Genomic DNA, 11,943 nt, shown 5'->3' on the forward strand with positions numbered 1-11,943 from the left:
ATCATGTCTTCATACGTCTATTTGCTCTCCTCTATTATTTTGTGACGGATTTCAGTTCTTTAATATTTTTGGACATTCATAAAAACTTCAGAAACAAGATGAAGAGATAAGACATATCTGAACGTGACAAAAATGTATCTTTTCCCTCAGTAATTTAAGCAAAACAAGAATCAGTAAAATGAAAACACATTCAGTAAATTATTGTTGAACTAGTTATATCGAATTAAAACACTGAAACCTTTTGCAATTTCTTTTGTTATCGTATCTCACTAAAGATCGTCTGGTTATATCGTGTTGTTTATCGAAAATTGCTTTATTTATGGAAACGTTTGGTTGTTTGATCCAACGTACCAAAGGCGAGGGACGTTGCCGATTCATAGACATGCGATAATTGAACGTTCAAGATGGATTCCCAACTAACCCCTCCTTCCCACGAAGCAGCAAATCACTTTTCAATTTGTTATTCGCAACTCTCCACCAACCCCCACCCCTATTGCTTACCAACAACTGGTACAAAGACCACTTTCAATTGCATTCTTTTTCGACCATTTACCTTCCTCATCTGCGCACGAGAACTGCAATGGAGCTTGTAAGTCTTTATCTTTATCTAGATATAACTCTCTTTGATGACTTTATGCATGTATGTTTGCGTTTCTCTCCTGCAAGAGCTTATAGGGATTTGGTTTTGTGAAATCTTGGAAATGGGTTGACTGATTTTGAGTTCATTCTACTGCATTTTGATGGGATGTTGCGTATTGTTTTTTGTTTATTTTTAAGTTTGGGGTTTATGTTTGATTGGGAAATTTTCGTCAGGTAACGCCCGCTGTTGAGAGGATGGGAGGAAGTGAAGGGATTACGAGGAATTCAACCCTAATTTGTGCACCGATAATGGCGGATACGGTGGATCAGATGCTGGTTCAAATGAATTTGGCGAAATCTAGTGGTGCTGATCTTGTTGAAATCCGATTGGATAGCTTAAAGGAGTTTAGCCCTCGGGAGGATATACAAACCCTAATCAAACTCAGTTCTCTCCCCACGCTTTTCACTTACAGGTGCTATTTCTACATATAACACCCTTAGGATATGAATGCAGTCTTCATTTTTTCATATTTTAGTCCCCTGAAAATTTTGGGGTATTTAGGAAAATAACCTTCTGATAGAGAAGAACGTCTCTGCCTAACAGACGAATGGCTAACACAAGAATGCTTCAAAATCTATTTGAAGGTCATCACACATTTAAAAAAATTGTGAGAATGTTATTCTCCTAAATGACCCCTATTGCCCAACATAGAAGTACTGCTTTAGTGATTTGGCAAGTCTTGAATTTAACATTGCAGATACTTGTTGGGCTTCAAATTGGTCCCTCTGAGGCGCTGACTCTTTCTTACTTTGACTCCCTCCTTATGAAAAGAGACATGTAGATTTTCTTTTGTAGCTAGGATTCTGGATCTTGCAAATCTTGAGCATATTTGATCGTAAACAGTTTATCTGTCTCAAAAGTTTCTGATTTTGTGTTATTTGTTAGACCGACATGGGAAGGTGGTCAGTATAATGGGGATGAACAGAGTCGATTGGATGCCCTCCGATTGGCGATGGAGTTAGGAGCTGATCACATTGATGTTGAGCTTCAGGTTGCTTTCTTCTTGACAAAAATGGGGCTCTTACAAGCTAACGTTTCATTTGAAATAAATAATGCTTATTTTACATTGTTTTGAATCATATTCATGTTTTATTATTCATTTGATTTGTACTAAAACGGTCACAAAGACATCTAAGTTATTGATGAATTTGTGTAAAAAGAACTTGATCATTTAGCTTATTTGGCTTTAAGCTGAGCCATGAGTTGGAGAACTTGTTTGCAGTTTTTACTTAAATCCAGAATGTGGTAGATGTTAAGCCACCAACACTATTACCCTTGGTATATACAATGTGTGCTTGTTTCTTTCTGTTCTTTTTTCTGTCAATATTGACAGGTACTCCCCCGAAAAATTAGCCTAATAACCCAGGGTTGGTAATTTTTATACTGTCCTTGTAGGTCATTGAGAATGTTGGTAATTCTCCTGAGTCCTGACCACATGGTTTCCAATATGGGCCTTTTAACAATCAAAGGGTCTTATGTGGAAAAGTTGGCTTCTTTGGTCTCTAATTGGGCCTGATTAGAATTTAGACTCTGGGGATGTGATTCTAGATATCTTGAGGTATGTCAAAGAAGTTCCAAACTCACGTCTCTTATATATTCATAGAAGGGATAGTAGAGAGTAAGAGCTTTTCAAAGGGAGGATCAATCAGCAAATTCAGAGGAGGATCTATTAGCAAACTCTAAGGAAATTTCGCAGAAGACTCAAAACTGACTTTGTCTGAGGCATATTTGCATGATTTGCATCCATGTTCCATCTGGAGGAATTTTAGTAGTATTTACGTTATATTCCTCTATATTTTTTTGTTATGTTGTAGCGATTTTTTTGCTTGTTTTATGTTTCTTGGTGCATGATCCAATCTTGTAAATACCTTTTAATCCTAATGATTTTCTGATGTATTAGTTATTTTATTGCTTCATTTTTTATTTGTAAATACCCATGTGCCCATTTAAAGTACTATATTCTTTATACTATAGTCTTTTTAATCCTAGATTTCTACAAGTGCAAAGATTAAACCTGTGATATACCAGCCCTAACCCCAATTGGTATCTACTGTCAAACATAATATTTCAATCAGATTTCTCATGTTAATTATTCACTTGCAGGCAGTTGATGATTTCAAGAATTTAATACATGGAGATAAGCCTACAAAGTGCAAACTCATAGTTTCTTCCCACAATTATCAAAATACTCCCTCAGTAGAAGACATGGGGAACCTTGTGGCCAAAATACAATCAACAGGGGCTGACATTGTGAAGTTTGCTACAACCGCTTTAGATATAACTGATGTAGCACGAGTTTTTCAAATAACTGCTCATTCTCAAGTAAGCGGCGTAAGTCGTGCAGCATATATTCTACAATTATATTTTTGTTTTCTCGTTTTTTTATGTTCTTTATAAGAAGCTCGGATACCACAAAAGGAGTACTAGTGTGGCATTGTTAGGTTGTAATGTTGTATATGCAGCAAAACTAGGGAAATTAAGAGAAAAGAAATCAATATATTCAAGGAGATAATGCATGAATTGTGAAATATGAGAGAAATTTAAATTAGGTAAAATGTGGACTTGAGAATATGTTATTGGATGAAAAGAATAGGGGGATCTAAAAGATATTCTATGTGTAGGGAAGACCAAAACCAAGATGAGCAATAATAGTAGACTACATCAGGTAAAACATAAAAGGGCTGTTTGAAAAAAATTGAGATGAGGTTGATACTAGAATGCGGTTAGAGGAAACTCCAAAGAAAACGTTTATTTACTTTAAGATTTGATGAACCATCCACAGCTAATTAATTTATTGAAAGGTTCTCTTTATGCCATGCGAATCTGAAATGAGTACTAGAAAAAGGTGAAGGGTTCTTCAGCATCCTCCATACAATATGAACTCCTCTGAATCTTTTCTTGTGTCATTTCATTTGGCTGGTGGTTTAAATAATCTGATTAATATTCCAGGTTCCAATAATAGCAATGGTGATGGGTGAGAGGGGTTTGATGTCTCGAGTACTCTGCCCGAAATTTGGTGGATATCTCACATTTGGTACCCTTGAGCATGGAAGAGTATCCGCACCTGGGCAGCCTACAATTAGGGATCTTTTGGACTTGTTCAATTTCAGACAATTAGGTCCTGACACAAAAGTATATGGTATCATAGGGAAGCCAGTTGGGCATAGCAAATCACCTATGTTGTACAATCATGCTTTCAGATCTGTTGGTTTCAATGGAGTTTATGTGCATTTGTTGGTCGATGACGTAAAGAATTTTCTGGAGACTTACTCATCTACAGATTTTGCTGGGTTCAGGTTAACTTTTAATTTATTTGTTAGTTCTAGTATTTTAATGTCTTCATTTTATCATTTCCAACTATTTTGGTGATCATAATGTATAAGCAATGCAGAACTGTGTTTATTTCTATTTATTCACATTAGTAAAATCTAAAGATGTATTTACAAAGGTAAATGATCATTTGGATGCAGTTGTACCATTCCTCACAAAGAATCTGTAGTTCAATGCTGTGATGAGGTTGATCCAATTGCAAAGGTAAATTGTCTTGTTACTCTTATAGAAGGCTTGAGGGAGGTTCAAGAGAGAACCCTCCAAAAAAAAGAGAACAAGGAAACTTCTATCAGCCATCGGATGTAAGAAATAGGTGGCCCATATCAAATGTAACCGCACCTATAATCGTCGGATTAAAATAGATGGATGGTTTGGATCAGTTCCTTAGTTCTCCTTTCCTTTAGTGTTCTCTCTTGAACCCAATCTACTAAAGCTGATTAAGATCATGACTGATGGTGAAGTATGGCTTTTCATGTAATCATTTCTTGGTTGTCTCCAACAGTCGATAGGAGCGGTCAATTGCATAATCAGGAGACAGAATGATGGGAAGTTATACGGTTGTAATACAGACTATGTAGGTGCTATTTCTGCCATTGAGGATGGTCTACGAGGTTTCCTTCTCTACTTCCTATCATGTTGCATTTTTCAATAAAGCAGATGATCAATGTCCAGATTCTACTAAATGTTTACAGGTTCAGACGTTCAAAATGGTTCAACTGTTTCACCCTTGGCTGGTAAACTATTTGTGGTTATTGGTGCTGGTGGTGCTGGAAAAGCACTTGCTTATGGAGCAAAAGAGAAGGGTGCAAGGATTGTGATAGCCAATCGAACTTATGGTTAGATTCTACTAGCTTTGCATTATCGTTTCTTAATACTCCCCCCGTCCCAAAATAAGTGTCACAAATTCATAACATTTCCTTTTTAGTTTGTCCCAAAATAAGTGTCCACTTTCAAAACTAAGTATCTAATTTTCAATTCTATCTTAATTATGAGATGGAGAAATTCATTACTCCTATTATTAAGAGTAAAATTTCATTTAGTTAATTTAAAAGTGTAATAAATACACATTTCAAAAAAACTTTTTGCCTTTTTCCTAATGGACATTTATTTTGGGACAGAGGGAGTACCATGCTAGTTTTTTTTGGCATTCTTTTCTGGTTCAATTAAGGTGAAAGTGAACTAATATTTATATGCACAAATTATCACCAACTGCTTAAAAGTTGTTCCTTTCTGATACTGCATAGATCGGGCTAGAGAACTTGCTGAGATAATTGGTGGAGAGGCTCTGTCTCTTGCTGATTTAAGTACTTACCACCCAGAAGAGGGTATGATACTTGCAAACACCACGTCAATTGGTATGCAGCCAAACATTGAGGAGACTCCTATTTCTAAGGTTTGTTTATCTACTATTCTCTAATGTTATTATGCTTTAGAATTGGAAATCTAGTTATTACATGAAGTGAATGTTTGCTTGATATTTGGGCCTAAGTTACGTCACTCTGTTTCCATATACTACTGTTTTCAAGAAAGTTGGCTCTGTATGTCTTTCTCTTGCACCACGAATTGAATACCACCACATGATACAGACTTTGAGTACTTCTCCCTTTCTGTGAGGATCACAGATTTTTGAGTTTTTTTTTTTGGAGGTGGTCTTTTTTTTGGGGTGGTATTTGGCACTTTTGGCCCAACTAGTCAACAGGATCCATGCAAACTTCAGGGGTTCCGGCTAGCAGCATGGCTCTCAAAGGAGTTGATAGCACCTAGCGAATCGAACCTGAGACCTGATGCCAGCCTTCAGGAGGTACAACCGCTAGGCCAACCTTTTGGTGCTAAAATGAAAGACCCATTTTGGGGATACTAACTTTAACCTTGAGGGCCAGCTCAACTGGGAAATAAAAGAGAGGCCTTGGGGTTCCTCCCCATTGGTCACCTGTTCGGATCTCCCCAGGGACATTGGGGATTTTCCAGGTTGTTATCTTCAAGGGCTCATGGGATTAGTCAAGGTGCGGCCAGGCTGGTCCAGACACCCATGGTTACAAAAAAAAAAAGAACTTTGTAATTGATGTTGAGATGATTCATTATACCTTTAATACAAATCAATCAGGAGATATTTTCTTTAGCTGTCCTAGCTGGTTGTAAGTTTGATGAATTGATTGTGTTAAAAGATAGAACCATAATACTTTAGGATCAATAATGATGTTAAGCTTCGGTTATACGGCTATATGCCTATACATATCTTGTGTGTTGTTCAATGGAATGAAGTTATTGGATCCTGAATGCTACATGATATCAGAACTCTAGGTAAGGTACCAACTGACATAGTGAAAATGTAGCCTTAGCTTCAAACTTTCATTGTGTTCCATTTATTTTCGGTTCTGTTTTCTTCTATCACAATCCTTCAGAAACTATGTGCTCCACTGCCTCCCATTGTCCACCTAGGCTTGTCTAGTCTCCGAGAGTATCGGTGATCTGTTTGAAACTTTTCAGAATTCTATTCTTTTTGCATTGTGGAAGGAAAAGGGATAAAGTAGTCACCATTATTTATAAGTTCCTTCACGGTCTTGTAACTTGCATACAACAATAATCACATACATAAACTACCATGACATTATCAATCAATTTAGTGTCTAAATGGCCATTCATTCGAGTAACAGAAGGGGTTAACATGGACTGAAGTATTCGACACACGGATAGGGGTCTAAATGAAACCTTTTAGAACACTTGTTTTATATGTTAAAATAAGCAAAAGCAAAAGATTGATCGAAGAAAGCTCTCTTGTTTGAGTATGGATCTGGTTACACGGTGGCTTAGTTGTTAACTGTCAGTAGTGTCATGTCAACTGAGAAATTTTGCTCAATGACGTAAGCTGAGTTTCTTGTTTCATATATTACAATATTGGAAGAATTATTTAATATTTACCTTCTAATTGCTGAATTGTGTGTTGAAATTTAGTGCAAATTACACAAACTGTACCTCAAGAAAAAGAAACACATCTAGAATTCTAGAAAGCATAATGGAAGGCCACATATAAGTTATAAAGGAATGAAAGGAGCCTAACAAGATTAAAGCACCGAAGAGTTTCATTTATTTTAATTTCCTCATTTTGTTTTGGCAGGAAGCTTTAAAGTCGTATGCACTGGTATTTGATGCTGTATATACACCCAAAATTACCAGATTACTGCGGGAAGCAAGAGAATGTGGAGCCAAAATTGTAACAGGGGTGGAGATGTTTATAGGGCAGGCATATGAACAATATGAGAGATTTACAGGGTTGCCTGGTAAGCTTTAAAAGAAATTACGATGTTTCATGGATGCTCTAATCGCTTATAGAATCTTAGAGTTTCCCTTTTCCTCTGGCTTTTATTACTGCAGCACCGAAGGAATTATTTAGGGAAATTATGGAAAAACATTGATTATTCAAGGTATTCACCTAGGTATGTTCCTGCATCTTCCCTGTATCTTGAATTTCTTGTTTATTATGTCTTTATGACGGATTGAATTTCTCTTTTTTGTTCATCAGTTACCATTTTTCTTGCTTTTAAGGGCTATTTAGCTGCATGACCTTCTAAAAAACTGAATTTAATAATCTAATCCTCTAGTGTACTTTTAAGTTCTTAGTTTTGAAAATAATAATAAAAGGTCATGCTCCAACATCCCACTTGAGGTTTGTGATCATTTTAAGCTGAAGTTATGTATCTTGTATACAGAAACTGGTGGGTTGAAAGCAATGTGTTGTGCAAAATGGTACACACATGAAGCAAGGAGGAGGTGTCTGCATCATTTGTTATTCTATCAGTATCAGTATTTTTGTTCTTACAAGATAAGGAATTTGTATTTGAGAGCCATTGAATTCTCACTTTTCTGCTGCTAAAATTGAATTTAGTTTTATAAAAACAGTATGGGCATGGGCATGAAGTAGTGATGTATCTTGGGTGCCATTGATTCTAGTTATTTAGACAAAATGTTGCTTTACACATCTCCAAACAACTAACTTCTCGAAAATAAATAGAGAAAATGAGAGTCTTGTTATATATTTTTAGCTCTAATAGATTCTCTATGTTATTCTTTAAAATAAAGAATACATGAAAAACCTTCAAGTTTAAAGAATTCTCTATAGAGAAGATTTTTTTCCTATAAAAAGTAGAACCAATATTTTTAAATTTAAACAAATCAAACCATAAAACCATATCTTATTTTATTCAAGTAATTTTATGATTTGATTTGTTTAAATTAAAATTTTAATTATATTAAAACAATAAAACGGTATCTTTTTTTTTTAAATCGTATTTAATATAATTAATTTTTACTTTTTTTAAAGAAATTAAATCATATAATAATATTCTATTTTATTAATTTTGATATCGTGTATATGTATATAGGCTTGGGTTCTCGTGAGAGAGAATTAAGATGAGAAGTGTAAAAAATGATCTTCATCTTTGAATGCACATTATGATGAAATTACCGAAATGAGGTTAGGAGACTGGAAATGAGATGTACCAGATCAATCCTCGTATCAAACGCAATTTATGGATGTATATGAGACTAAAAGTGATTTAAGGGTCTAGATCTCTTCTTACGATTCTCACCTTAACTATGCTTCTTACACGATAAGTCTCTATCTCTTTATATATATATATATATATATATATATATATATATATATATATAAAGAGATAGAGACATAACATCGTGTAAGAAGCATAGTTAAGGTGAGAATCGTAATATATATATATATATACACACACACACACACATATATAGGCAGAAGTTCAAACAAGAACCCCTCTGTTTTGCAAAAACGCAAGAACAGTTGTGAGCCTCAAACTTTATTAACCAATAATTCAAATTATAATAAATAAAAGTAAATCATTGAGGGTGGTTATGTAATTATGTATTTTTTATCATTTTAATATTGTTTTGATTAATTATAATTATCGCATGATTTTCTATCAGAATCTGATCATGTCTCCGATCGTTTAATCTAATAGATTCAATCATCTTGCTCGACTCGAAGTGGCAACTGTGATAGCAATGTGATACCCAATCATCTTACTCGACTCGAAGTATTAACTGTGATAGCAATGTGATTATCAATCAACTTCTACATATTGATTCGAAATATTACTTGTGATACTCAATCAACTTCTGTTAATCGATTCATCAACTCTAATAACAATGTAATACACATTCAATATTTGTAATCCAAATGTGATCATTGTGATGACAATGGTGTTATAACAAAGGTGTGATAGCAATGTCATACACAATCATCTTCTACTTATCGATCTGTTAACTATGAATCAATGTGATAGCCACTCAACTTCTCCTACTCGATGTGTTAACTGTGATAAATACGTGATACCACAACAATAGAGACGGTTTAACATATTTTCACCTTAGATTTTGCCCCTAATAATTCTTTCTAATAAGTGTGATAAATACGTGATATCACACCAAATCAGTAATGCAATATAACTAGTGATTCAAAATAGAGGTAATGTGACAGAGATGTGTTACTTGATTTTGCCGTAAAATTTCTATCTATGTGGATGCTATAACAATATCGACGATTTAAGGTATTCTCACATTTGATTTTGGCCTAATGCTTCTATCTAATAAGTGTGATAAATACGTGATATCACACCAAATCAGTTATTGAATACAATCATTGATAGGAAGCTGTGTGATAAAGATGTGATACTTCGATTTTGTCATAATAATTCTATGTAACAAATGTGATACATATGTCATACATCTTCTTAGCCGACAATATGTATTCTCTCGTTGCCTCCGATGTCGATTTTGCCTACTACTCTTCTTTTACGGATTCATGTGATCATGATGTCAAACAACTAAGCTTATCGCCTCCACGTTCATTGGCACTGGTTGTTTGTGTTATGTGATTTGCGTTTTCTTTTTCCATTTTTACCCTTCAACGTGTTTAATATTTTTAGAAAATTTTGGATATTAATTTAAATTTAAAAAATCCCATAACATCTCTTAAATTGTGATTTAAAACATAATGTTTGACTTAGAGATTGTTCTCACGTTTTCATAAATTACAAAGGTTCTCGTTTGAATCCTTCCCTACATACATACATACATATACATACATATACATACATATATATACATATACATATATATATATATATATATATATATATATATATATATATATATATTTGTGTGTATAAAAATCGTTTTTATTTTTTTATGAGAATAAGACAAAAATTAGGCAAAAACTAACGTCAAATCCAATAAATTTCAATTTTCGTTTTACATAATTATCACATTATTATACATAATTTTATATTAACTAAAATATGTTTTAACATGTCACATTAAATTCTATCTCATATCCATCAAGGAACATGTCACATTATGAACAATAATATCGACATTTAGTACAAAATACGTTAGGAAAATACGTTTTTTTAACATGTGTATCTGTTTACATAATTGTAAAAATAATTTGATTTGAAATAAAGTAATTAAAGTTATCGATATATATATCGAACGAACGAATGAATCGTTCATTCGATATTTCACAAAGTTATATAACTCTCTCATTCTTCTTCAATATATAACTCTCTCATTCTTCTTCAATATATATCAAATATGAGAGAAGATTTGACAACACCGGAATTTTTCACCAACGAGGTACAATATTATGTTAATTGATATTTAAGTTTATTAATACTTACTTGTACAAATGAAAGTTATAATTTTTTTCCCAGGTGTTCAATTCTTGGGAAGAAATAACTGAGTGGGTGCACAATGTGGGACGTTCAGTTGGTTGTGTTGTTGTTACGAAAAGATCAAGGCATACCCATTTCACTTGATGCAATAGATATATTTTGGAAAAAAAACTTAATTTTTCATCCTGTGTGTCCACACAAGATGATGAGATTGGATGTGATGATGAATTTCAATTGTTCAAAGAAAAATTCAACAAGCAGTCGTCTCATGGTCATAAAAACTTACTCAGAAAGTTGAAGGATATAGTAATGCCATCAAAACCATTTGATGAACCCTCGGTTCATAGAACCACTTGTGGCCGTCCATCTACAAAGAGTCAAGCTTTGAATAAAAGAATTATTGAAGACCATAGACGTAGTTGTTCTAATATGCCAACAATTATTAACTCTGAAGATTTGGGGCATCAATAATCAGAGAGACATAGTTCATATTTCCAATGACAACCCACCACCCGACATCCGTATCTTGATCAAATCCCGAGTTTATTTCATCCATACATCATACAAATACAAGATGTATTGGACAATGGAAATTGTGGATTTCGAGCGATATCTACTTGTCTGGGTGGTCATGAAGACGAATGAGACAATATCTGTAAAAAGTTAATGATTGAACTAACTGAGTATGGACATCTTATGTGATTGACAATGAGTGCTTACGCATTCACGAAGCGCTGAATTTTTTCCAAAAGGGCGTCTTCGCACCAGCTACGCATTGGATTGCTATGCCTGAGATGAGCATTCTAACGGCTTCAAGGTTCAATGTCATACTGCATGTTCTCAATATGACAAACAGTGTGTCATACTTACCGTTTAGGACACAACCTCCGTCGTCATTTCAACACGTGACAATTGCAATAATGCATGTTAATGATAACCATTATATAAAGGTGATATTAAATGGAGAATATCCAATGCCCACACTTACGCACCATTGGACACGTTATCATTTTGAAGATGCAAGTACATGGATTGTCCCGTATCAACATAGATTAAATGTGTATGAAGAATATATAGAGCGTACTTTTACTCGTGAATATGTTAATTTAACATGAAAAATCAAAAATTTTAATATATTGTAATTTATCGTAATACATTTGTATACAAATAGATAACCAAAAAAAAGTCTTAGTATTTTATTAATTAATAAATTTAATTTACATTTGAAATATGTATTCTTAATATTTAATTAATTAATAATAATATAAAATT

At 33.9% G+C, this 11,943-nt stretch overlaps 1 protein-coding gene across 3 annotated transcripts; it reads left to right on the top strand.

Moving 5' to 3' along the window:
• Positions 1-460: 460 nt before the first annotated feature.
• On the top strand, positions 461-7,942 carry LOC112529600 (bifunctional 3-dehydroquinate dehydratase/shikimate dehydrogenase, chloroplastic). 3 transcript variants are annotated; one of them, XM_025140923.1, is made up of 12 exons: positions 461-589; positions 814-1,052; positions 1,526-1,631; positions 2,744-2,971; positions 3,590-3,936; positions 4,111-4,174; positions 4,473-4,581; positions 4,663-4,806; positions 5,215-5,363; positions 7,086-7,248; positions 7,343-7,404; positions 7,678-7,942. In XM_025140923.1, exons 1-11 carry the CDS (start codon positions 581-583, stop codon positions 7,381-7,383), a joined length of 1,599 nt encoding a protein of 532 aa, XP_024996691.1. In that variant the 5' UTR covers positions 461-580; the 3' UTR covers positions 7,384-7,404; positions 7,678-7,942. The 3 variants fall into 3 exon arrangements, with proteins under 3 accessions (XP_024996691.1, XP_024996692.1, XP_024996693.1); XM_025140924.1 differs by having other exon boundaries at positions 7,343-7,392; XM_025140925.1 differs by having other exon boundaries at positions 2,744-2,962; positions 7,678-7,802.
• The last annotated feature ends 4,001 nt before the right edge of the window (positions 7,943-11,943 follow it).

This window comes from Cynara cardunculus (assembly GCF_001531365.2).
Source record: "Cynara cardunculus var. scolymus isolate 2C chromosome LG 16, CcrdV1, whole genome shotgun sequence".
NCBI lineage: Eukaryota > Viridiplantae > Streptophyta > Magnoliopsida > Asterales > Asteraceae > Cynara > Cynara cardunculus.

What these genes read in the sequence shown, in the direction of transcription:
- LOC112529600 (XM_025140923.1), top strand. An exon ending in CCCACGCTTTTCACTTACAG is followed by an intron (nt 1,053 to 1,525) that starts GTGCTATTTCTA and finishes GTTATTTGTTAG; the next exon opens with ACCGACATGGGAAGGTGGTC. An exon ending in ACAGATTTTGCTGGGTTCAG is followed by an intron (nt 3,937 to 4,110) that starts GTTAACTTTTAA and finishes ATTTGGATGCAG; the next exon opens with TTGTACCATTCCTCACAAAG.